Source organism: Talpa occidentalis, unplaced genomic scaffold (assembly GCF_014898055.3).
Source record: "Talpa occidentalis isolate TD23 unplaced genomic scaffold, MPIMG_talOcc4v2.1 talOcc4.2, whole genome shotgun sequence".
Classification (NCBI taxonomy): domain Eukaryota; kingdom Metazoa; phylum Chordata; class Mammalia; order Eulipotyphla; family Talpidae; genus Talpa; species Talpa occidentalis.
Window position 1 is genome coordinate 120,727,718 of NW_023602073.1, and position 27,189 is coordinate 120,754,906.

A 27,189-nucleotide genomic window follows, 5' to 3' on the forward strand; every position below is an offset into this window, starting at 1 on the left:
ACGGGAGACTTGGCCCGCCCATGCTGAGGGGAGTGGGACACTGAACGTGAAATCCTGCATTCCTCCAGGGGCCAAACCCTTAGTAAAGGCTGCGCTAGGGAAACCCTGTGTGCTAAGAAAGCTTTAAGGAAACCTCTGTGCCATTGCCGTATTCAAGTAGAAAAATGGTGATTAATACCGATTAATATTGGTATTAAAAATGATAACAATAATAGCTTTCCTGGGTAATTTGAGGCCTTAATTGTTTTTTATGTATCTGAGATTTGACTATGCACTGAACAGTCAGGAAAGAAAATACCTAACATAGGAAATTATATTAAAGCTAAACCAGTTTGATAACATCTAATTGGAACTGACACAGATCTTACCTGGATAAGGACATTCTCAAGCCAGGACCTCCAGGAATCACAGTGATTAACATTAGTCATATGTTGAGATTATCATAAACAAGACCATGAACAAAATCAGTTGGCAGAAATTCAGGCCCTCAAAGACTCAGAAACACAAAACCTACCAATAAAATGCTTATATTATGAAACAATGTTATTCATGATGAAATTAAGCAAAGCGAACAAAGACAAAAAAACTAGCAAGTTAAAGCCACTTGATAATTTTATAACCACCTGATGAGCAAAAATTAGAGATTAGTAATACCAAGTGTGGTCTGTGGAACAGCTGAAGTTTTTTTCATCAATGGGGGAAGGAGGGAAAAATTGGTTCTATCACTGTTACCAATTTTGTAAAATTGAAGTATAGAAACTATGAATTAAAGGTAACACTTTTCAATAAATATCCTGCAAATAGACTTGAAAATGCACAAGTGAAGTCTGCAAGAAGCAATGCTGATAATAGCAAAATAAACAAAAATGTAAAAAACAATGTACATGAACATGAGAAAAATTTAATTGTGGTGTACTATATAATAAACATGAGAAAAATTATGATGTTCTGTATATAAATCACATACTATATAGCAGTGACAGTGAGCTATAATTGCATACATTGTGTATAAACCTCACATAAAATGAACCTCAAAAACAATGGTATGTAACAACAGAAGAATTCATACATTGTGATGATATTTTTTTAAGTGCTTAAAAAACTGAACAGTATATTTTAGGCTTATACACACACATAGAAAAATAAAAATAACTATAAAATATAAATGATATGTTTAGAAAGATAAATAAAATATTTATATACTTGGTATTTTTATAATATAAAAAATAAACAAGGGAATTATAATAAAAAATTAAAATATGAGGGAGGGTGAGGGATTCTAAATACAGTGAATTTCAAAGTTACCAACCACATTCTATTTCTTAAGCAGAGTGGAGGATGTGTTCTCTTTATTTTATATATGCTGTTTCTTTATGGATAAAATATAACTTAAAAACATACAATATCTGCATTTCTACCTGATTTATTTCTATTTTTGAAATCACTTATTGATTAATGAAAACAATATATAAAAGAAGACACAGCGTAAAGAAGACACATTATACCTTTAACTATTCTACCTTTAACTATTCTACCTTTTAAAGTTCTCTTTTTTTTTTTTATAATGTCTTGTCTCAGAGAGAGAATATTTTTTCAAAAAAAAGTTCTCTCTTCTGAAAACAAGTATACAAAACCCTAATTAATTACTAATGCTCATTATTGTCTTCAAAAAACCAAGATGACTTAATAGGCTATGCCATATTTGTTTTTTTACCAGAGATTCTCATTCAAGATAAATTAAAATATATAACCAGTGATTTTAGTTCTTTTTCTTTTCTGTTCCAGTTCATGCTGTAAGTAGAATTAAGCAGAATGATGGTAGTATGATGGCACTTAAGAGATACTTCTAGTTTTTTGAAAGAAGAGTTTGTAGCTCCGTGTAGAATTTTGAACTAGTGGGAAGACTCAAGTTCATTTATGTGGAATCATGTCAGACTCACATATTGGTGAATATATAAAAACACTTCTTTATATCACTTCATATAAAATTTGTGTAAGGTTTTAAACCTTCTTTAACAGGTATATAGAACAGCCTTGTTTTATAATAGTCTCATTTTTTTTTCCAGTGGAGTGAACACTAGAATTTCATTTTGCTTATGCACATTTCCTTTTTAATTGTTGAAATAAGAAAAAATATCTATAGTAATGTTGACAAAATAAGGTAACGTGAATAAAATGAGTTGTGATACCTGATAGTACTCACATTGTACATAAATACTGTGAAATTTAGTGAAACATTTTAAATACCCTTTAATATAAACATAATTTAAATGAAACCCTTATATAACAGAGATTCATTACTTGACAACTCTGATGTCTTCTGTTTCTTGCCTTATAATGACTGCTATCAGTTTGAGACTTAAAATATGCTGCTCTTGAAAATGCTGGAAATGTTACTAACAACATATGCTTGAGGAGAATTTGCTTTATTACATATTGCTTCAGTTTCCATATGAAAGTTACAATTTTTAATGCAGTAAAATTCTTCTATCTCCTTAAGGATACAGATAATCTCATTTAAGTTTAGAATAACAAATTTGATACCGTATGAGCTCCCCTAAGCATTCTCAATATATTAAAAAGTGTGCTTTGATTTCTTTCCCTCTGTGTTACTCTAGGATAGCTTCCCAGCACGATTTGGAGGAATTCATTTTGTCAATCAACCATGGTATATCCATGCCCTATATACTGTTATTCGACCTTTCCTAAAGGAGAAGACTAGGAAAAGGGTAAGTTTCTTTTTCTCTGTTTTATGTCCTTTCTTTTTCTCCATTCACTAAATTATGATACATAATATGTGTATAATATTGGTGATGGTAAAATGTGCTTATATGTTGCACATAAATATGAAAATAATTCTTAATTTATAAAGACACTGTGATTAACTCTGAGCAGTGCATTTGTGAAAGAAGTATTTAAAAGCCAATTCTTTGCTGCCTACAGATGGGGAGAACATTATAGTATATTCTATGTGTATTAAAGTCTCAATTAAAAAAGTTTTTGTATATTATTTTGGTAAACTTTTACTTCAGCTGAGAATTGGAAAAAGACCTTGACTTGACAAAAGTTATAATTTAAAATTGCATTTGTGATATCTGATATAATTTTGTAGTAATTGATACAATCAATCCTACATTTCAGAAAGAATGCTGTGTGGAAAATGTAGTATTTCTTTATGTTGCAAATCACTTTGTAAGATTCAGCTTTATGTGACAATGAGGATATTCAGAATGCTACAAAATAGGAATTTTTCTGAGAATAAGATAATTTATAAGAAGTATTTATCACAGTGCAAGCATGGCAAATACTGAACACATTTATAATTATTATCAATAATATACATTAAAATACATTTAATGCACATAATTTTATTTTATACTCCCAGTGCTCTGAAAAATAGACTTAGTATTTCAAAGCTGAGGAAATTAAGTCCTAGGATAAAAAAGTAACTTGCTTACTCATTTACACAGCTGTAATGCTGTAGAGCTAATATATGAATCCAAATATTCTAACTCCATATTTAGAGCTATTTTTACCACTTTGCTGTGACCGATTTTCAAATGATTAGTTTCACATTAAAATATACTTACTTCTATATTTATATAGAAGATGATTGTCAATGTTTCTCGACAAATGAAAAGGCATGTCAGGTATTTCAGTGCCATAGAAGCCTGGTTGTGTGAAAGTCATTGTTAAGTGTGTGTTTGTATGAGCCATTAGTGAAGAGAGGGTTTTCTATATATGAATTTGTTGCAAATGTTCCAGTAGTTTAGGAAGAAGAATTAAGTTAAAAAGTATAATTTCTATATTAGGAGTTTTTTCTACTACCCAGAATCAAATTAATTTACATTTAAGCTTACAGAAAAGTGTCTTAAAGGGCCTGTGTTATTGTCATATATAAAAAGAAATACCCATTCGTTCTTTATCCCTGTAAAATCCTTGAAAGTTGCTAAGTCATGAGAGCAACATCATGTTATGTCAATCAGGTGAACTTTGCAAATCATGTAAGGATGGGACTGGTTGCCAGTGGAACCAACAGTATGGTGGCAAGGTTGAAATTCCTACTCCCATCCCATCTACAGGGAGGAGAGAGGGTTGGAGATTGAGTTCAGTCTCTGCTGCTAATTATCTAATCAATCATTTCTATATAATAAAACCTACATAAAACCCCAGAAGAGATGGTTAGGAGAGCTTCTGGGTTTGTGAACATGGGAAATTAGGGAGAATGCCTCACCTCAAAAAGTCATGGAAGTTCCATGCTGCCCTTTTCCTACACCTTGCCCTTTGCATCTTTTCTATCGGGCTATCGCTGAATTATATCTTGTTCAAATGCTGTAAATCAGTTGTCTGAACACTGGTAAAAGTTAAGGAGTAGCTATGAATCTCCTTTGCAAACAAGAAATACCTGGTAATTCATTTTCTTAAATTAAATCTCATTTTGAGTCTTTAGTGGCAACTGGAATGTCAACTTTAGTTGTTTTGGGAAGCCCTTCTTATAATTTCCCCACTATCTGCAACCTTTCTTGTAGAACCAAACTTCCACTTCTCCATGGCCCCTCTTGACATCCTTATTTTCCAGCTTGAAAATAGGGATGACCTGATTTTGTGAATCCGGTTTTGGTCTTGTTAAATTTGAAGTGTCCATTGACCAATTGGTGGGGGTGTGAAGTAGAAAGTAGAAATACCAGTAGGGAGTTCAAAGGTGAGATCAGAATTCAAGGCATACATTTTCTGTGAATGGGCAATATTTGAAGACACAAAACTGTACAAGATCACCAAGGACTGGGTATAGAGAAGAAAGTAAATGTCAGTACTGAAGCATGTAGCACTCTGACATCGAGACGTTGGAGAGATGAGGAATAGTCAGAAAAATAGATTTTTTTAAAAATCTATCAATATAGAAAAAACTAAAGAGATCCTGGGAGAAAATATTTCAATGAGGAGAGTCATATACTATATCCAATGTGTTTAGAGTTCAAGAAAAATAAAGATGATAAATTGGACATGCACTCAGTGGTGAAAAGAATCTTGCTAAGAGCTAATTCCATGCTATGGTGCAAGGCAAAACCTATTTGGATTGGATTATGGAAAAATAGGATGAGTGTATTTGGACATAGAATATAAATAATTTGTTTGATGAGTTTCACAGTAAAGGAAGGAGAGCAATAAGATATTAATTGGAGGTAGCAGTGGGACCAAGAGGTTTTATGTTTCTGTATAGAGGTGGGGAAAGAGTAAAGTTGACATGATTGTTCTCTGAAGGGAAAGACCCAGCACACAGAGAGGAAATTTGATGTGAGAGGTAAGAAAGAATTGCTTGGATAATATAACTGAGTAGGAATGAGAAGAGAAAGACTAGTGCATTGCAAGAGAGGTTAGCCTTTGTAGAACTAATCTTTCCATTGTACTAGCAATAGAAAAGCAGATGGACACAGATGCTGGTGGGTGGATCTCATCTGGTTACCTTATTTTTTCAGTAAAATAGGAAGCAAGCCCAAACCTGAGAGTGATGTTGAGGGAGGAGGTAACAAAATGTTAGTGAAGAGAAGTAGTATGTTAAAATTACATTTACTTCTTTAAGGATTTATTACTATAACTCTTTCATAACAAAAGAAGTTTTTTATATGAAAAAAGTACCCAATATGTGAAGATTGTTTGTAAAATAAAGGTCACAGGAGCTAGAGCTTAAACTTTCCCATGAAAAATCTTAGAGCATATGTGTGTGTGTGTTTGTGTATGTGTGTATGTGTACACACATGTGCATGTACACTTGCCTTCCTGGGCTATTGTACTCTGCAAATAGGAGAGGGAAATTGCAAATCCCAGTGTATATGAGGGAAGGTGACATCCATCTCTTCTCTAGACTCTGTGTCTTACGTTCTAGGAAGCCTGTGCTTTACCTGTTTTGGCCAGTGACCTCATCTTCTCTGCTTTTACTCTTCCTTAATTTGTTGAAATTATTTGTTCATTGGTGATTCCCATTTCTCTCATTTTGCTTGATGTTGTATACTTTCTTTATTTTCCCATATTCACCTCAGTATTTTCTGAAAATACACAAAGCAAAGATGAGTGTGATAACCTGTTCATTCTTGACCTAATTATGAAATTATTTTAGGTCACTTATAAACTGTAATCCCTAAATAAATATTAGGTAAGTTTATATGAGATAACTAAGCTTCATCAGAAAAGTGTGACCTTGAGTTTTGAGATTGAAATGAAAGAAGAAAGAGATGGTAATTTATGGAAAAACAAATCAAATATATACCATTAATAATTCCTTTATTTAATTTTTTTAATTTTGAAAAATATTTATTTTTATGTAAGAACTGGGGTACAGGTCAGAGGCATGGGAGGGTGAAAGGATTCACCAGAGACAGAGTGGGGAGCAGAACAGGCAGACGGACTGAAAGCACTGCTAAGGGGAGCAGTGGACGAGACAGGAGAGGTCTACTGCGCCATGTGGCAATCTCCCTGGCTAGCCGGAATTGAATCCACGCTGCAGAGGCTGCAGACAGCATCACAGTGCTGCACTCAACCCACTGTGCCACTGGGGAGGCCCAATAATTCCCTAGTTTTTAAAAAAACTATATAGATAATATTAATATTTATATATATACAACTTTTTATTTTCAACGCATTATTCCATTTTATATTGAATGATAATCATAGGCAACCATGTAAATTTCTAGTACAGAAAGAAGATGCTGGCAACATTATAAAACATAAGTTATTTAGGACATGATCCTTCATCTAACCTGTCATTATGATGATGCTAATCTACTTTTATTGTTATCACACACTCTGCATTGTGAAATAGGAACTTAGTGATATGGTATTCTTATTTTTGTTGATGATAAAGAAAAGCTATATTGGTGACATATTTTGGCCTTAATAACTTGGATGGTTCTGTAGATGATGAATCCCTTATGAGAAGGATCTGCTTTGACAGCATTCACCATACACATCATCAGCTTAAAAACTAACACCAGGATTATGTTTACATCATCATTCACATCATGACCCCAATTATAAAATAGGAAACCAATAATTCTCTCCAGCCTAGTAGCTTTGCAACCTTCTAGAAAATACTCAAAATCCTTGAGCCTCAAGATTTCATACAAAATACTAGGATAGACATACTTACCTGTTTCACAGAGTGGATGAAGGACTTAAATGTTTTAACAGACCTGAAAATCTCTTGCTTTTGCTCTTCCTATTCTCTTCCCTCCCCTAAGGATGGTATTTATACTTTTCCCAGTGTTTTCTCTGCCTGTTTTCTTGCATCTGTAGATATTTTTGCATGGAAATAATCTGAACAGCCTACACCAACTAATTCATCCTGAGATCCTGCCCTCTGAATTTGGGGGAATGCTACCCCCTTATGACATGGGAACATGGGCCAGAACACTGCTAGACCACGAATATGATGATGACAGTGAATACAACGTGGACTCCTACAGCATGCCTGTGAAGGAAGTAGAAAAGGAACTGTCCCCCAAGTCCATGAAGAGGTATGTTGGAGCTGCTTGGGAAGTGGATTGAAGTCAGAATGGGGGCACCCTAAGACTTCACACATATTTTTTCTGAAATAGATATTTGGAGGAATTTTTTTTTCTTCAATAATAAATTTTATTTTTATATTCCCCATACAATTGCAACCCCCCCTTTCTGATCCCAATCCCTCCCCTCCCGCCCCCCACCCCCAAAAGTGTCTCTGTTTCATAGTTTTTTGTTGATTCTGATTTTCACTTTCTTATAGTTATTCATTTTCCTGGTCCCTTATTTAAGTTTTCTAGATTCCTGCTATGAGTGAGACCATCCGGTATTTTTCTTTTTCTTTTTGGCTTATTTCGCTGAGCGTGATCCCTTCCAGCGCCATCCATGTTGCTGCAAATTGCATGTGCTTATCTTTTTTGAATGCTGAGTAATATTCATTGGTGTATATTTACCACATCTTCTTGATCCAGTCATCTATTTTTGGGCATTTGGTTTGTTTCCAAAGCTTAGCTATTGTAAACAGTGCTGCTATAAACATAGGGGTGCAGGTGTTCTTTGGAATTGATGTTTCTGTGTCCTTTGGGTAGATACCTAGGAGTGGAATGGCTGGATCATATGGAAGCTCTATGTTTAGTAGGTCCAGAAATCTCCACACAGCTCTCCATAGTGGTTGGACCAGTTTGCACTCCTACCAACAGTGCAGAAGAGTTCCTTTTTTCCACACCCTCGCCAACATTTGTTGTTGCTAGTTTTTTTAATATGTGCCATTCTCACTGGTGTAAGATGGTATCTCATGGTAGTTTTGATTTGCATTTCCCTGATGACAAGTGATGTTGAACATTTTTTCATATGCCTGTTGGCCATTTGCATTTCCTCTTCAGAGAAGTTTCTTTTTAGCTCTTCTGCCCATTTTTTTAATGGATTATTTTCTTTGTTGTTGTTGAGTCTCATCAGCTCTTTGCAGATTTTTGTGATCAGTGCTTTATCATTAGTGTTGTGTGCAAAAATGTTCTCCCAGTTGGTGGGGTTTCTCTTTGTTTTTGTTATTGTCTCTTTCGCTGTGCAGAAGCTCTTTAATTTGATGTAGTCCCAGCTGTTTATCTTTGCCTTCACTATCACTGCTTTGGGTGATGTGTCTGTAAAGATGTCTTTGATGTGCAAATCACATAGTGTTTCGCCTATATTTCCTTCTATATATTTTATGGTTTCAGGTCTTATGTCTAGTTCTTTAATCCATTTTGAGTTGATTTTCGTGTATGGTGTGAGGTAGTGGTCAAGCTTCATTCTTTTGCATGTAGTGACCCAGTTTTCCCAGCACCATTTATTGAACAAACTTTCTTTGCTCCAATGCATAGTCTTTGCTCCTTTGTCAAAGATTAGTTGACCATAAATCTGTGGGTTTATTTCTGGATTTTCTATTTGATTCCATTGGTCTGTATGTCTGTTCTTGTTCCAATACCATGCAGTTTTGATGATTATGGCTTTGTAGTAGAGTTTGAAGTCTGTGAGTGTGATGCCTCCATTCCCTTCTTTTTTTTTCAGGAGAGCTTTGGCTATTCGGGGTTTTTTGTGATTCCATATGAATTTCATCAATAATTGTTCTATTTCTTTGAAGAATGACATTGAAATTTTGATTGGAATAGCATTGAATCTGTATATTGCTTTTGGTAGGATGGCCATTTTAATAATGTTTATTCTTCCAATCCATGAGCACGGGATGTCTTTCCATTTCTTTGTGTCCTCTTCTATCTCTTTTAACAGTGTTTTATAGTTTTCTTTGTATAGGTCCTTTACCTCTTTTGTTAGATTTATTCCCAAATATTTGATTTTTTTTTTTGTTTCAATAATAAAAGGGATTTTTTTTTTATTTCTTCTTCTTCAGATTTATTGTTTGTGTATAGGAAGGCTACTGACTTTTGCGTGTTGATTTTGTATCCTGCCACTTTACTGAACTGATTGATTAGTTGAATTAGTTTTTCTGTGGAGTTTTTGGGGTTCTCTATGTATATTATCATATCATCTGCAAATAGTGATAGTTTGACTTCTTCTTTTCCTATTTGGATTTCTTGGATGTCTTTCTCTTGTCTTATTGCTCTGGCTAGGACTTCCAGTATTATATTGAAAAGCAGTGGTGAGAGTGGACATCCTTGTCTTGTTCCAGATCTTAATGGAATTGCTTTCAGCTTTTCACCATTGAGAATGATACTGGCTGCTGGCTTGTCATAGATGGCCTTTATGATGTTGAGGTATGTTCCTTGTATCCCAAGAATTTCAAGGGCTTTTATCATGAATGGGTGTTGCACTTTGTCGAAAGCTTTCTCAGCATCTATTGATATTATCATATGGTTTTTATATTTCTTTTTGTTGATGTGTTGGATAACGTTGATTGATTTTCGGATGTTAAACCATCCTTGTGTCCCTGGAATGAATCCTACTTGGTCATGGTGAATTATCTTATGGATACATTGTTGGATTCTGATAGCTAAAATTTTATTGAGGATTTTTGCATCAGTGTTCATTAGGGAGATTGGCCTGTAGTTTTCCTTTTTTGTGTTGTCCTTGTTCGGTTTTGGTATTAGTGTAATGTTGGCTTCATAGAACGTGTTTGGTATTGTCCCTTCCTTCTCAATTTTTTGGAAGAGTTTGTGAAGGATAGGCACTAATTCGTCTCTGAATGTTTGGTAGAATTCATTTGTAAATCCATCAGGTCCTGGGCTTTTGTTTTTGGGGAGGTTTTTGATTACCATTTCAATTTCGCTAATTGTAATTGGTCTGTTTAGGTGTTCTATTTCTTCTTGATATTTGGAGGAATTTTAAAGCTTTACTTGTCCCCTGATTTCAATGTCTAGGAATTGTGAATCAAAGAGAATCATTTTAAGAAACCCCAACTCAGATTTTATTTCTACTTCACAAATAGACTAACAGGACCCCTAGAAGCCACCAAATCCAGTGATTTTGTAAACTGTATATTAAAGGCTCTGGTAGCATGTCTGAACTCAAGAAGGTAGGGTGAGAACAGCACCATGTCCATTGTGACAAAAACAACTCTATCCAAACAGCAATTTATTGGATTTTTATATAAGTTTTCTTTCAAAGAAAGATCCATGGCAAGTATATACACGAACACATGTTCATATTCTTCAAACACTATATTAAAAGCTTCAGTTCACTTTTGAGTATCTCTGCCAAATTTCAGTTTAAACGTCTTGCCAGTCCAAAGACAAGACGTTCTTATTTCCCTATAGCTTTGATTTTTAAAATCCTCATTGTACAGTTAGAAACTGATTCCCTGCTTTGACTCTCATGGTATTTTATGACTGTTTTCTTTCAATCAATGTATATCTATTGAATGCATGCTCTGTAATAGACACTTTTCTAGGTGTTTCAGATTCAATGTGGATAAACATGCTTTTAACCCTAGTCTGGTGGTGATGGAGGGCAGTGGGAGTTGCTAGACATGCACAGTTGGATAAATGGTTGAGTCTGAATTCTGTAGCAAATCAAAAAATACTCTCCAGCCCAGTGCTCATTTGGAGAAACAGATGAGCCACAGCTCCTGCAAGTGTTTCCTAATCTATGACTAGCACAAGGAAGACTCAAAGCATCTTAGATGAAATCCCAAACACTCTCTTGCATCCTTCTCTGAAAGGACTTTATTGTCTTCTGTCATTGATCTGACTCCTATAGTGACACTTCTGTGCTTTGAGCCTGGCCTCTTTATTCTGCTGTTGCTGTTGCTATTTTTCTTTGTGTGTGTGATGTCTTCCTCTGCCCTAGCTGCTCCTTGTCTTAGAACAGGGCATCTTACCTTGAGTTCTAGGCATTCCTAATCAAAGGGGCTCATGGATGGATTTTTAAAGCATCCTGCTAGTGCTAGAAGCTGCTTCTAAAATTGGGTGTATGAATGTATATACATTTTTTAATTTTCTAAGACAAAAATGGTTAAAAGTTATTTGCCTAAGAAGAATAACTCCCATTTAGCAAAAATCATAATCCTGATTGCAATAGTTGTTACCATCTATCCTTTACTACGTCCTATCATGAGTTAAACCTTACTGCCTATTTCAATGCTGAATTCCCAAAGTCACATAATCTATGTGTTGTGAAATAGGGTACCAGTCTGTGAGGTAAAGAGTCTTTGATGCATTTGACATAAACCTTATCTGTGACAGCAGAACACAGATTGCCCTCACTCTGGTGCTGAGCTATATAAGGATTGGAGACGGCTGTCATAGATGCTCGCTAGTCTTCTCTTTTGCCAGTTAAAAGAGCTTCAGTCACTGAAGCTGTCACATGTCCTTCAGCGACTCCTAGACATGCTCATTAGTGTGTTAGTGTGGTCCTCTCCTCTGAGCACATTTGTCTGCATGCCTTTTACAACCTTAGCCACACCCAGCACCTGCACTCCCCAACATCCTAACTGCTGTCTTTGACTCTAGTCTTATCCCACTCTTGTACCCCCCTTATTATCTACATGGCAATACAAAATATCTCTTCAAAAAGATAAATCAGATTATTTCACTTCTCTGCCTTACCTTGGTTTAATTCTGTTGATTAAACAAAGAGTAAAATCAATTTTGTATCATGACTGATACTATAGAAGCCGAGCCTGCCTACCTCTTTCCCTTAAATGTATTTAACTTTATTTCCTCCTTAAATTTTAGACACATCACTCTTAATTCTCCTTCAGCCTCTTCAGCTTGTTTCTATCTAAGAAACTTTATGCATGTCACTGCTTCCTGAAATGTTCTTTTCCTGCACCTTCAAATGACCCCAATCAAAAGTCACCACCACAAGAGGCTTTTCAGGTTTTTCTCAATCACCAGGTCTAAATCAGCCTTACATCCTCCTCATTCTAGTCAGGCCTCATCAATCACTTCCTTTACTTTCTTTGTAGCACTTCTCTGTCTGTCAAATGTCTGATTTTATTTAATTTTATATCTCTCTTCCCTAATGCAAGCTTCGGGGGACTTGAGTGGTTTTGTCTTCCCTGCTCACCTCCGAATCCCCTCTGCCTGGAGTAGGGTCTGGTACACAGAGGGTATCAGTTGGATGAGTGAAGGAGTGTCCCGGGAGTGTCCATTTTTGAACAGGTGATATCTGAGACCTTCATTTAGCTTCCAGAAATTTGTCCACAAGAAACCTTGCTGGCTCCCTTTGGTTGCTATTGCCATGATCACTATTACTGTCGTTTGGCAGACAAGGCACATTGTGGAATAACTGAACTCCCTAAAACTAGCAAGTCTCTTTATTTATAGATCCATCTACCCTCGTAATGCTCTACTACTGAGTTTAGATTTTTCCTGCAAGCACAATATTTTAATCAGCACCATCTTGTTAGATTTGGCCTAGTCTATCCACCTTTTGAAGTCTTTTTGGATCCTGAGTTTCTTCTCCAATTAATTAGGCCATTTTGTTTCCTGCAGAGCTGACTCGCAGCAAATTGACCTGTCAACCCCAAGTTTGTTGCTTCAGACATGAACTGATTATAATTTCAGACATCTCCTCTTTGGTGTGCGTTTGTATCATATGAACCTTTTGTGGTTCTATTTGAAAACCTCTGAAGAATGAGACTAAGAAATCTGTTTCACTTGACTCATCTCTGTGCCAGGGAATGGCAGTTTCGCATCAGGGATAGTAGAAAATTTTTCCTCACTTGCAGCTTGACCCCCTTCTCTATTTTGTTTCCTTTTTTAGTTTAATATCAATCATATATTGATAGGGAAAAAATTGTTCATCAAAGAGCTCTGGATAATTCTTTGGTTGAATTTAACTCAATGTTCAGGATGAAGACTGTCTCCCTGTATAAATTTGTGGAAGGATAACAGAGTCATGTACAGAGATCCAAAGTTCACTAGTTTGTATCTTCCACCTTCTACCCTCCCCCCCAAATTCAGGGTAGTGTCTGACACCTAATAGTTGTAGTGAGTAACAATATTAAATTTATTATGGTAATGCGAGTTTCTGATTTTATTAAATAATATTAAACATCTGTTGTTGCTACGTGACAAACCCTATCTAATGCTTTGTATATAATGACTCCTTTGCTTCTCTAAACAACTAATAAGGTAGTACTATCTCCATCTTACTGATGAGGAGACCAGATACAGAGAAGGTAAGACCCTTTCACATGTCACACAGCTACGAAGTAGCAATGCTAATATGGGAGCATAGACAACAGTATTCCATAAGTCATCTCCTTACTGTCACCATTTACTATCTGCCAGATTTTGTGCTGGAATTTATTGTATTCGATCCTCACACATCTGTGTGATGTAGGTGTTATTTTCCTCATTTTACAGACAAGGAACAAATCGTAAGAAGTTTAAATAGCCTTCTCACGATCACAGTACTTATAAATAGCAAAACTAGAATTGAAATATATATATTTTTGTCCAAAATCTAGATTCTTAAAAGAACACTATGGTGTAGCTTAATATTGTGGATATTTAATAAATTAATTAATACTTGATAACTAAATTGAAATTATTTGTTTTCATGAACTATAAAACCTACGCATTATAAAGACAGTGTGGAGACTGCTGAGATGTAGTTTGAGTTAATTCCCCCAATGGCAGCTGAAACAGACTGATTCATGTACAGCTATGATCCTGCACAAATAACTCAATTACTTTGTGTAAGGGGGAAAAATCTTTACCTAAATAGCAGTACTCTTGAAGGAAGTAAATACCAAAAGAAAAAGAAAATCTTAACCAGAACTTGTTTCTGCTTGGTTTGTTTGATTAAATAATTGTGCTACATATTGAGCCAGCATTCATCATCCAACAATTCTGATATCTATAGTACATGATAAAAGCCAGCTAGAAACTTAATTTCAGATTGAATAGTACCCTGAAATTTAACATATCTCATTAAAGTTGCCATATCTTTTGCTATATCTTTTAATAATTTTTAGAATTAAATAACATGAGATTTTAAAAGATTTTTGTGTGATTATTTTAATAAAATATTGTGATATATTTATATTGTGTACCTTGTGATGTCTGAAGAGTTTTGCTTTGTACTTAGTAAATACTATTAGGATATACCTCAACATTTATGTAATAGATTTATGGATATTTTTTCATACATTCTCTGTGAAGGATTGTTTTCTCCATTATCTTCATTTTAAATGTTTAATACCAAACGTCTTTCAATATTGGAAGTATAATAGGATAGAAGCTAAGACATTGAGATCCTACTGTGTTCTGTGATACATATCGTGTGATACATATCGTGATACATATGCAAAGAGACAAACTGACAAAGTCCCTGCTTAAGGAATTTATATTCCAGTTGTCAAGTTCACACTTTAGTGTAAGACTTTAGATGAATCTGTCTGTCTTAGCAAGAATTCATTTTGAAAAACTAATTTTCTTAGTTGAGTCTTACCTAAAACCAATGATAATGTTTTAATTACTAAGTAATTTGTGCAATTTTCAACTTTGTTAAATGTGTTTTCTTCATGTACTTTTTCCTAAGATAATTATTTACTATTGCATTTAAAGTAATGTAAAATCTTTCTTCTCTTTCTCTGTCCCCTTTCTTTCCCTCCCCTCCCTCGTTTTCTCTTCTGTCTCTTCCTTATCCTCTTTCTCCTTTTCTTTATTCTCTCTCTCTCTCTCTCTCTCTCTCTCACACACACACACACACTCACACTCAACTTAGTCTCCTTCCAGATGTAGGTGTCTAATACCTATTGTGATAAAATCGTGAAAATGACATAGGAATTGAAACCTTCCTATTCTAATGCCCCTTTTTATTACCTTTTCAGAAAAAAATTACATTTATTTCAATAAAGGAGTCAATCTATCAGTTAATCCTGTAATTATTTTTGCTTGGTAATTAGTTGCTGTTCTTTTTCATTGCATATGCAGTTGTATTTTAGCTTATAGTCTCTTTTTGAAAGTTAATGAGGTCTGCTAAGAGGCATATTGCCACAGCATTAGCCAATTGGCTGGAATACAGCAGCAGGGGAAAAATTCATTACTGAGGAGAATTTTAAAAGGGCAGCTGCTTCTTTAATGCCATAGCTATTAAGATGGCAGCTTCCTTCTATAACAGTAGCATGTTTCATTGACTTTCTTTCTTCCCAGTTTTATGTTGTTTCCTAATGATGAATTGAGATATAATTCCCACCTGATATCAAAGGCATATGTAAGCAGTTTTCAAATTATTTGCTTTCCTAATCATAAACAGAACTAGGGTGCTGCTTAAAGAAGATGGATTTTTCCTTATTTAAAGTTATAAATCATTTTACAAAACTTTGAAGACTAAGATTGATTGTATTCATATGTTCTAGTGGGAAATATAACAAAACTCACATTCAAATGTTGACTTCTTCCTGTGATCATTAAAAATAAAAATAGTGGTTAAAATTCACATTCATATTGAATCTGTTTCCTAGAGTCCTTCGGGACAGTTATCAAGGCTCCTGTCATTTCTATTTCATTTCTTGTAACAATATTTCACTATATTATTTTACATTTGGAGGTGTTCTGTTGGAATACATAGGTCCTATACTAAAAATTCTCAATCTCAAAGAAAAGAATTTTGTTTGATGGTGAAGAGAACTTGAGCTTATTATCGCCTATTTAGAATCCTTTGCTGCTCATTATTCTATTTAAAGGCCAGAGGGGATTGTCTCCTCACTCTGATGCAAAACACCACATAAATGTTTTCTCTAATGTGCAGCATTTTCAGTTCATAAATTCCTTGATGAAGATAATCCACATCCATGAGAGAAGTAATAGTGGAGAAAAGATAGAGAATGTGATTATTTGGTCATAACTCACTGACATTGGCTTTATCATTTCCAGATCTCAATCAGTAGTGGATCCTACAGTACTAAAACGCATGGATAAAAATGAGGAAGAAAACATGCAACCTTTGCTCTCTCTGGACTGATCACTTCTCCCCATGGATTAGAAATGGAAGGTACTTGTGTTCAGCAACAGGGACAGCACTGTGGAGGAATTACCAGCTGGGTATTTACTTAATCATGTTAATGTAGCATAGTATATAATAAGGCATCAGGCTTTCCGATTAGCCTGAACCATGGGTGCCCTGCTCTGGGTTAACAAAAAAAGTCAATAATTTATTCTGTAAGTGCCAAGTTCTTTGTAAATACAGTGTAATCTTCATGTCAACTTTGTAAATTTTGGTAGTAACTTAAACTGCAAAAGATTGGCTCATAAGTTCACGCCAGTGTTATGAACTATAAGAAAACACAGAAAAGACACATGAAGAGTCCACGCTCATTAAATGCAGCCGTTTCCTATGAAGCCATATTTCAGCTATCATAGTGATTGTTTCCTTGTTTTCCTCTGAGACTCTGTCATGTTCAAATGTACTTTTAATGGGCACAGGGAACTAGATGATTCTAGGAAATTATCATGATAAATGTATTTTCTGTCTAGTGACTTTCATTTCACAGAAAATGTGTCCTAGCAACTATCAGACTATCACCGGCCTTGCATTTTTGAAACAAAGAATGACAGATAAGTTAGCAAACTGAACACTTGAACTCTTTCATGGTGTTTGAATCCTAGAGTTTTCTGTAAAGATGTGTTCCCTCTATTAAGATGTGTAATTCTGAAAGAGAGCAGATTCTTTTTAAACTGCTGTCTTCACAGTGGGAATTCAAGTCCCTATTATATCTCTATTAGAGGTACTTGAAGAGCATTAAAAACAAAAATAAACTCCTTGATCAAAAGAAAAAGAACTAACATGTGAATAGTATTTGACAGCTAAATTTGAGCATAAAATTTGCCATTTACAGATTAGGGGCTAATTTCTAATTCTTGTGTACTGGTTAAAAAAAAAATATATATATATATATATATCGCTTCTCGGCCTTTTGGCTAAGATCAAGTGTAAATATATATATATATATATATATATATATATGTTCACACACATATATTTTTACTGAACTCAACTAAATCCTTGATGTAACAGGCTTATAAAATAAATTATACATATTCATTGGTCTTAGAATATTACTTGAGCTACTAACTCTGGAAAACCATTTCCACTAAAGTTAATGAAAATGAGCTGCAGTGAAACAGAACTTCAGTGAACCTATTTAAGGGAATTCCATTTAAATTTGTAATATAATCTTGACCGTACTATTTTAGAGAAATGTATTTTTCCTTCAAAAAAGCAACAAGACTCAGCATAACATAGGTAGTATCAGGTGACCAAGAGTAATAGCAGTTTTTCTCAAATTCAAGTTAACTATTCTAATGATTCTGTATATTCACATTTTCTTTTCAGAAACAATTGAAAAAACATATTGACTCCAGGAGATATACTGAAAACAGCTGAGGCATCTGAGATAGCATATTATAATTTAATTCTAGATTTGGAATCTTTCTATTATTTAGAGGTTTTATTTCATAAAAATTCTATAGTTAGAACAAACTTTTAAAGTAGTACTTTAAATTTCAAATTCCAATGTGTAAAAGCAAGATTTTTATCACCTTTTTCAGAGTGATAAATTTTGAGATTGAGAATTTTAAATTAAAATACCCTTTTGAAAGATAAGTATCTTAAGGATCTCTTGGAAACCAACAGAAATAAAGGTGTGCAGCAACCTTTACACACATTTTAGCTAAAGTGTCAATTATTTCAGTCATAATTCTGTACCTAAAAACCTTAAAATCAAGACCACTATACCACTCTGGAGTATACCTCCATGCTGCCTGGTGTTAGTAAAAATGTGAATTAACTAATGTGAATTAAAGATCCCTTCAGAATGCCAACCTCCAGTCAATGATTGTCATGAAAATTTAAAGATTGAATGAATTAAGGACAAAAAGCTGTAGCAACTCTTATACTAGTTGCTTAACCATTAGTGTTTTTGATTTTTTGGTTTTGTTTTTTTGCCTGCCTGACATCCATTTGAGAGTCATGGGCTTCATAATATAATATGTAAGTGAGTGTTAGGCAAAATGCACTGGAAAATATAGAAACAGGCTAGTTATTGAAGAGCAGTCAAATGTTCTCAGTAATTTTTCTTGGTATGCTTAATTTATTGACAATTCTCAAAATTCTATCTGCAGATGTCAGCCAGAAGAGTCTATTTCTTTCCCACATCAAAGTTTGGTTTCATATATAAAAATAACTAGAAGGCATATTTTATATATACACACCTATCTAATTATAAGTGTCACTCACACTATCTTTGCATTGGCATTGCTGTTCTTCAAATAAACAATTATAAGTTGGCTGGATTGTGTAAAATATTGTTAAATGAATGAACAAATTACAACAATGATGGCTTTTCAAATCGCTCTCTCTAGTTCCATCTGTGAGTAAACTCATTTTCTAGTAGTGTTTTTGTAGCTGCTTAGTCAAGGAATATTTGATCTTTGTAAAATTTTTTTCTAATTAGCATCAGCTGACTAGCACCATTTAGGAATTCTTTTTCTTCTGATTTTTTTTTTTTTGTATCATGAAGCTATGTTTTTGTCACATAACTTACTAAATTAGTAATCCTTTGTTCTTTCAAACTAATTCTTTGTGATAGTACACCCCCCCCTCTTTCTCTCACACACACACATGCACACACACTAAAATATTTGCCGTGTTTACTACTCTAGTTTGAGATTCATGCTTTGCTTTTTCATTTCTCTTGTAACTTTAAATTTGTAGATATCAAAGGAATAACATTTGATTTGGAATAGGCCAGTGGTCCATTTATTTCTCTCATCCTTCCTGCTCTATCTACTATTTCTTATCTTTTCTTTCTTTCATTGTTTCAGGGGCAGCTGCTTCCAAAGCTGGTTTAAAAATAAATAACTTCTTATATGTTGTCAGTAATATTTGCACACATTTTTGACTGATATTTTAAAAGGAAGATATTATCATGAAAATATACTCAAAGAAATACGAAGAAGTGCCTCTTTAAAAATGGAATAAAAGAGTGAATATGGATTCTATTTGTACTCTTTCAAAAAGTAAATACATGCACCTATTTTATAAGGGTATAATGTAGATACCATTTGAAGAAGGATATTTGAGACTTTGCGCTGAGCATTTCCATACAGTAATAAGTCTTTATTGTATCAGTTCAATTCAATAACTTAAACACATGTTATTGATTACCTGGCACTATGCTAAAACTATATACACATATTAAATACAGTTTTGCAAGCAAGTTTTTGAAGTGGGTATGCATGATTTCTTTTATTTCAATAGTAGTTTGTGTAAGTATAGACAGAGGCATTGCTTCAGTTGTTTCACATAAAACGCTTGGTTACTTTGCAGTACCAAAAATTCATCCATTCATAAGCAGGAAAGCTAAGCAGCTAAGTTCTTTAATATTGTTAACTAGGTCATATTGTTAAATTAAACATTTGAAGTTTCTGCAGTGTCCCTGCAGGAACAGACATCATTCTAATGCATCAAGAAAATGGAGTTGTTTTGGACTTCCAGCAACATGTTTATTATGCTTCAAAAAAAGAAAACAAGAGTCCTAGCACTGCGTCTTCAGGAACAGATTTTTCTACTAGCAACCTAAAGGTTTATGGACTTACTTGTGGTCCTTTAAAGAAGTTACGTTAAAAATACCTGCTGAGAGGCCATACACACTTTTGTTGTTTATTTAAAGGTCTAATTGATCTAGTTGGTTAATAAGATCTCTTTGCTTCATATTGTGTATATATTTATAAATGATTACTTGAAAATTTGACATCAGTCATGAGAAATGATTTTCAACACACAAAATAAAATGAGCTGTACTCTGGGATAGTATTTGAGCTTTCAGATGTGGTATCTACTTTTTTTTTTATGTCAATGAGCTGATAGGTATATCTTCCATTTTATATGTGCTATTTAGGTACATAACCTAAAAAGACAGTGGTACAGTTTAAATATATGAGACCATTAGATCATGTTAGATGGGTTAGTGGGTTAGCTCCCTGGCTGGGGATCAAACTCATGTTGCAGTGGCTAGAGATAGCTTGATGGCACTGAGACTTAACTCCTTGCGCCATCAGGGAGGCCAAAACTGTGTTTTTTTTTTTCCCCCAAAGAAAGGAGTACAAATGATATTTAGAAATATAAAACTACTTAAAAACTAAGTAAGAATAAGACTTAAATATAATAAATGTATTTTCATAGTAAATAGTGGGAATGTTATAATTTAAGAGCTGTTTGGTGTTTGGTCAACATTTGCAATAGGTTAAAGTTTCAATACAAATATTTTTGTCCTTGATAACAATGCATTTATTCTGTCAAAATTATTTTTTGTAGTGAAAGATTTAAGATAAAAGCTGAAATAAATTTTACAGAACTTTTAAAATTAATTGAACCAATCTTCAACTATTTTGAAAAATGGAATGGATTATAATTGGTTTTATTTACAACAGAGATTTAAAACATTGTCTTGTATCTAATCCAGTTTTTTAATTTTCATATTTGTTTAAAATGGAAATAAAACTCAAGAAACTAGGTGCTTTTATTTTCAAAAGTGTACAGAGGGAAAAATAAGATGCTTAAAAGGAAATTGTAAGTGGCAGAGCATAACTTTTAGAGAGTGTACATTTCTGCTGAAAGAACATTTATTTTGCATATGGTCAATGTTAAACTTGGTAGTGCTGAATCTGTTGCATCTGTGAAGTGAACATTTCTGAAAAGCCATCTAAAATAGGACAACAATAATTTCATTTGAGAGAAATAATTAGCTATTTAGGTTGGAATACTAAAATTTTCTGATATATGTTTTATGTAGCTTAATGGGGAATAAACAGTCATTTTATTAAAGTGACATTTTCAGTATTCTATAATTTCTAGACAAAGTTTCAAAGGGTGGTGTGAATAAAGAAGTAAACTAATTTTTAAATTGCATATAGTAATGGAAATGATTGGTAAATAGAATAACTAATATTTTCATTTTTTACTGTAAAGTTATTCGATTAGACAAGTGACTAAATTCAGAATTTAATCACAAAAAGCATTGCTTTAAGTATATCCTATTAAAAATAGTCCCAGTTTAAAATATTATGTAAAATAAAAATATTCATTCTAACTTGAGAAATAATGCTTACTTAATAAAATATGTTTCCCTCTTTTACCCAAACTATGGAAAAAACATCATCTAATGGGGGTGTGGGGGGAAGGAGCAAGAGCCCCTGTACTCCTGAACATCACCTTCTAGTGGAGAAAACATACCAAAAAAACCTGGTGAGCAAAGTTTTATATACTGTTGGGTGATGGTGTCCACACAATAAAGACATATTTGTGTCATTTATGTGACCTCTGACACTCTGTTATCTTATCTGTGAAACAGGGTGATAATTGTACTAACAATATGAGTTATATTTTGATTGTATGCTCTTGATAATCTGGCACCTTCCTATTTATGAAAAAATGCAATACAATCTCCCTATATCCATGCTGTTTGGGATGTCTTATTAGGGTCCTCTGGTCTTCCTCCTTTCTGTTGAATGCTGTCAGTGGTTGCCAGGAGTTCTCCTGCAGACGCTCTTACCTGCCTTTTTGGGATATCCAGAGGTACCAGCTCCTGCTCAGTTTCTTTCAATAAGATAAATTTCACACTGCTTCGTTTCTAAAATATAAACAGAAATATAACTGAAAATAAACATTGATTTCCATCGGAAAAGAAGACAAAAAACAGCTACAGATAATTTCTGATATGTTACATGACTTAATCTTTCCATTTGATGCATTATTTTCCCTTTACCCACAGGCAGGACCACAAGCCATGGTTTTCATGGGCGGGGATGGATGTGTTCTATGTCCCACACTTGAGGGGAGCTCTTACCACTTTGGTTCCACATGTTCTAATTTACATAGTATTAAAAAGGGTCATTTCTCTTTATGTGAAAGATAATGACAAGATTGCTTTTTATACAGTGGTCATATTTTAAAGTAACTTGAGAAACTCAGCACTGGAAAGTCTCAAAGCATAAGCAGAGGTGAAGACACCACAAATATTGATTACAACTCATGCAGGAGGAACCATGAATAAAAATTTCTCTCCGGATTTAAAGGGAAAAACCAACAAATGACTTCTGCCTTAAGGAAACATGGAATTTTTCTACTTTTATTTATGCAGCAAATCACTAAAGAAGGCTGGATGCCATGCTAATTAATGAAGAGAAAAACCAAGTGTCCTTTCATATACTGATTTTTACAAAGGAACATTTCAGGTTATCAACAGTTGATTTATTAAATTTATGAAGGAAAAAGCTTAATCTATTATGATCATAATAAAGTGTCCTGCTTCTAAAGTTAGAGTATACACATCTGTCAGGTTGCTAATTTTTGTGCATGGTTTATGAAATCTTTAAAAATTTCTTTCCCTCAATGATTATATACAGATGGTCTTAACTTAGGATGGGTTGTCTTACAATTTTTCAACTTCACAATGGTGAGAAAGTGATGCACGTTCAGCACACACAGTACTTTGAATTTTGAAATGTGATCTTTCCTGGTCTGCCTACATGCAATGCAGTACTTCCTGGTGTGCTGGGCAGTGTGCTGAGCTGCTGCTCCTCCTAGTCAGTGCTCTGATTTTCTCATCACATCTAAGGTAAGTCTGGCTAAGCCAGGATATTCATAGTTTAGGGGTATTCTATGTGTTTTTTGGCACAAGATCTTTTCAATTTGCAATGAATTTCTATCAGCATAATGCCATATTAAGTCAAAGACAATCTGTATTGAAGATTTCAGCCAGTCTCATAAAAAAGGATTTTCTCACAATTTGTTGAATGGTGTTTGAAAGCATTTTTCTACCACAAATAATTTTACTTATTTTGCCATAGTTATTCTTTAGTCATTTAATGGACATTATGAACCTGTTTTAAACAAATTATTCTCATAACAGTACAAAACACTTTATAATTTAAGGCTTTTATAAGAAACTAGAAATAAGTAAGCATGCATTTTTTAACTTGGAATAGTTATGAAGCTATTTGGCAATTATTCAATATATTTGATTAAGAGTGGCAAACATAATTATTAACACCTAAATAAATCAGCAACTAACTTTTCTAATTATCCCCTACCCTTTATTATCACATACTCCAACCAAAAATTATCTCTTTTCTTACTTTCTTGGAGAATAATGTTACCATTGAAAGATTCTTTAGAAATTAAATAATCCAACTTGCTCCTTTTATTAGTATATGTATGAAGACTTACATAGTCTGTCTTGCTAAAAGTCACAAAACTAATTAAGGGAAATGCTGGTACTAGAACCAAGTTTTAATCAGTCTGGTGATATTGTTGCTTTTAATAACTTCTCCCTTGCTCTCCTAATTCTTTTTCTATTAAACTATGATATCTGCATGATTCCATTTTATTTCTCCATTCCACACTGTGTGTGGAATTCTCCACCAGTATTCTATTAAGTAAACACCTACTAACACAGAGGAACAATACTCAGGGATCCTCAGATTAGAAACATTATACATATTCACTTTTCCCACCCTTAGGATCCTAGCAATCAACAGATCTGTGATGAGGCCAGACCTACCAGAAAACAAAACTTTATCAGGCCTATGTCTAAATCAAAAGTGGCCACTCAATGAAGTCAACAATTTTGTGTTTAGAAGCATTTGTTCTCTGATTTCAGGAAAAATGTTTTCTCACCGCTCATATCACATTGCCTTGTAAATATTTTTGATTTGGGCAATGGGAGGGGGAGTTGCTCAACTTAATTTAGCTTATGACTTTCTTTCCATGTTTGTTTGTTGATGACTTAAAGCAAATAAAAGGTCAGGATGTTGGAGACTTTTGTGCTCATTATGGCTGCCAATCAACTCTGGTCTTTAGTGGAACCCTGGGAGAGAGCTTCCGGCAGGTTTATTCCATCATTTCCCCTATTATATTAAACTTATGATGTGCTTCTCTCATAGGACTTACTGTAAGAATTTTATGGGCTGCAATGTTTAACAGATTGGATCTTTGCAAATCTTGAAAAAGTGGAGAGATGTGTGGATCTTACTAAATTGGTTAATCTAAGTCTACAATGATATTTAATTCACTTCACAAGAGTGGAGTAAAAAGCTGTGCATCAGATTTTATCTGCGTTTATCTCAGCATTCTAAAGTTGGAAATAAAAGGTGGCTTGGAAAGTGGTGGGAAAGGGTAGCTTTGAAATTATGTGCTACTATTACTTTACTGCTGTTTTATGACTTTCAAAATAATACATTGCATCAGATCCATAGTGAAAATTTGTTACACAGTCATATTTTCTTAATGCATTAAAAAAGCCATATTTATGATGCTATTGTATTATAAGTTGAGAGTAATCTATTTTACTTTATCTTTTTATTTCACTTTGCCCTGAGGTGTTTCTATCTCAGGGCTGGGGAGGCCTCGACCTACTTTGAAATGGGAAGAAGACATGAAATGAGATGAAAAGATGACTGTGTGGAGGACAAGGGAGAGGAGGCAAATTATCTACTTTAAATATAATTTTTTGGGAAAGATTTATGATTAAAATAAGTATACCTCTATAAATGTTATCATTATTTATAATAAATACCAAACATATTAAAATTTCAGAATAAAAAAGGACAATATAAAAGGATAACTAGAAAGCATGAAAGAATGTGTTTATAATTTTGTAGTAATGGCCTTTATGACTCAACTTAGAAAATATTTTTTAAAAGGAATACATCTGAATTAATGAAATTTAAAAATTTCTCCATGGGAAAAAATCATGAGTGATATCAAATGACAAATGGGGAAAATTTCAATTCATATCACATAGAGCCAAGTGTTCTAATACATTAGAGGATCTTTAGAAATTAAGGAAAAGAAAACCTAATAAAAAATGGGTAACTGATAAGAACAGATGGCTAACAATATATATAAGTATATAGAAACTGAAAATATGGAAAGATGCTATAGCATATTTGAAATGAGAAAAATAGTATCCAAACTTTCAAAGTAGGCAATAGTTTGATAGTACACTCTCTGGAGGAGGCTGTAGGGAAATAAATTTACATTGATTTTTCGGAGGAATGACAATTTGGTAATATCTATCAAAACTACAAAAGGAAGTTTACTTTAACCCAGTCACTGCATGTCAAACATTTTTTTTTTTAAGATTTACTTATTTATGCAGACAAGGACTGGGGTACAGTCCAGAGGTGTGGGGGCTGAGAGAATTCACCAGAGACAGAGTGGGGAACAGGACAGGCAGATCTACTGAAATGCAATGCTGAGGGGAGCAGCGGGGAGATAGGAGAGGTTTGCTGCACCATGTGGGTCACCTCCCTGGCAGGGATCGAATTCATGCTGTAGTGGCTGTGGATAGCTTCATAGTGCTGTGTCTTAACCCTTTGCGCCAAAAGGGAGGCCCTGCATGGTCAAACATGTGGTACACATGAGCAGTATTTTATAGGATAGATATAATTATACACCCAAAGATACAGATTTCCAAGTATATGCATAGAATATTGTTTGCAAGAACAACAACAACAACAAAAAAAAAAAACTGAAGAAAACTTAAAAATGTTGAAAAATATATGACATGTCCATAGAAAAGATACTGCACAGATGTGATATATCCTGCTATGAAAATCTATGTACTAAAATAGAAAAATCTGTAAGATATATTGGTCAGAAAAGATACAGAATATTGTATGGGATATGTATAACCTAAAAGGTCAGGAGGGGAATAAAAATAACTGTATTTGTTTGTATATTAAGGAATGAAGAACAATATAAAGGGATTAATAATGTTGGTTGTTCATTGGGGAAATTAGAAATTATGTGGATTGGGAAAGGGTGGGAAAGAATTTTTTGCTTATCACCTTTCTACATTTTTTATTGTTGAATTTTATAAATGTATTAGTGAAATACCAAATAAAAAACTTAAGAATTTAATTATCTTATACCATTTTGACAGTGCAAGCAGTTAAATTGTTTGTAGTATATATTTAGAGAATAAGAGAAGTACCCGGATATCTCCCTACCACTCAGCCTAAGATATAAATCATTACCAATCATTTTAAACCCTCATGTCTCTATATGTCCTCTGGTTTCCTCCTTGATGATAACTATCTCAAATTATATTGATTATTTACTTTCTCTATTTTTGTGTATATCTCTGAAAAGTATTGCTTTGCAGAGAGTTAATGTAATATTTGATTATCTTTTCTTTAAATAGTTGGCAGAACTCAGTTAAAAATTTCTGGGACTGGTATTTTCCTTATGGAAATATTTAATTAGTATCATATCCTCAATGATTTGGAGATTATTGTGATTTTTCAGTTTCTAGTTGGGCAGTTGATTATTATATTTCTGTTCCTAAGAATTTGATTATTTTCAATGAAGTTTTCTATTTTATTTGCATATATTTAATAATAAGCTCTACTTTCTAAAAAAATGTACTACTTTGTGTTCATCTCCTTTTCTACTAAATATATATTTAATATGTCTTAATATTGCCACTGATCTTTATATAGATAAGTTGAAACTATTATACTTTTGCTTCCTAGTTTACCTTATTATTTTTTATTTGCCTCTCTGTGATAAATTTTTTGGATTTTGTTTTAAATTTAAATTCTTAATTTGGGTTATAAAATTAATTTTAACTCATTTTCTAATTTAAAAAAATTTGAAAACTATGGATTTTCCTTATAGGAAAGTTTTTTTTTCCAAAATATTTACAGTTTTGCCTTCCACATTTAATCCATGACCATGATG

The 27,189-nt window shown here is 33.6% G+C and overlaps 1 protein-coding gene, 1 long non-coding RNA gene and 1 pseudogene across 9 annotated transcripts in view; 2 read left to right on the forward strand and 1 right to left on the reverse strand.

The window, feature by feature from the left end:
- LOC129146235 (uncharacterized) overlaps positions 1-16,046 on the reverse strand; it is a 29,333-nt gene extending 13,287 nt beyond the window's left edge. Inside the window, exons 1-2 of the long non-coding RNA XR_008552770.1 lie at positions 15,822-16,046; positions 5,901-6,044 (exon numbers count right to left, since the gene is read on the reverse strand). This is a non-coding gene — a long non-coding RNA (uncharacterized LOC129146235). The remainder of the gene's footprint in view (positions 1-5,900; positions 6,045-15,821) is intronic.
- Positions 1-21,642, forward strand: part of CLVS2 (clavesin 2) — a 68,804-nt gene extending 47,162 nt beyond the window's left edge. The window contains exons 3-7 of one of the 8 annotated variants that reach the window (XR_008552768.1): positions 2,619-2,729; positions 7,291-7,511; positions 16,317-16,484; positions 19,266-19,460; positions 19,886-20,284. Coding sequence is in view for 5 of the 8 variants with exons in the window: in XM_037520344.1 (XP_037376241.1) it covers positions 2,619-2,729; positions 7,291-7,511; positions 16,317-16,404 (420 nt within the window). In the remaining 3 variants the exon portion in view is untranslated. Of the gene's footprint in view, positions 1-2,618; positions 2,730-7,290; positions 7,512-16,316; positions 17,305-17,775; positions 17,857-19,265; positions 19,461-19,874; positions 20,285-21,623 lie in introns of those variants that run through there. The other 7 variants (XR_008552769.1, XR_005126930.2, XM_037520344.1 and 4 more) reach the window with 7 other exon arrangements.
- LOC119253665 (U2 spliceosomal RNA) lies at positions 17,341-17,438 on the forward strand (annotated as a pseudogene).
- Positions 21,643-27,189: the final 5,547 nt, after the last annotated feature.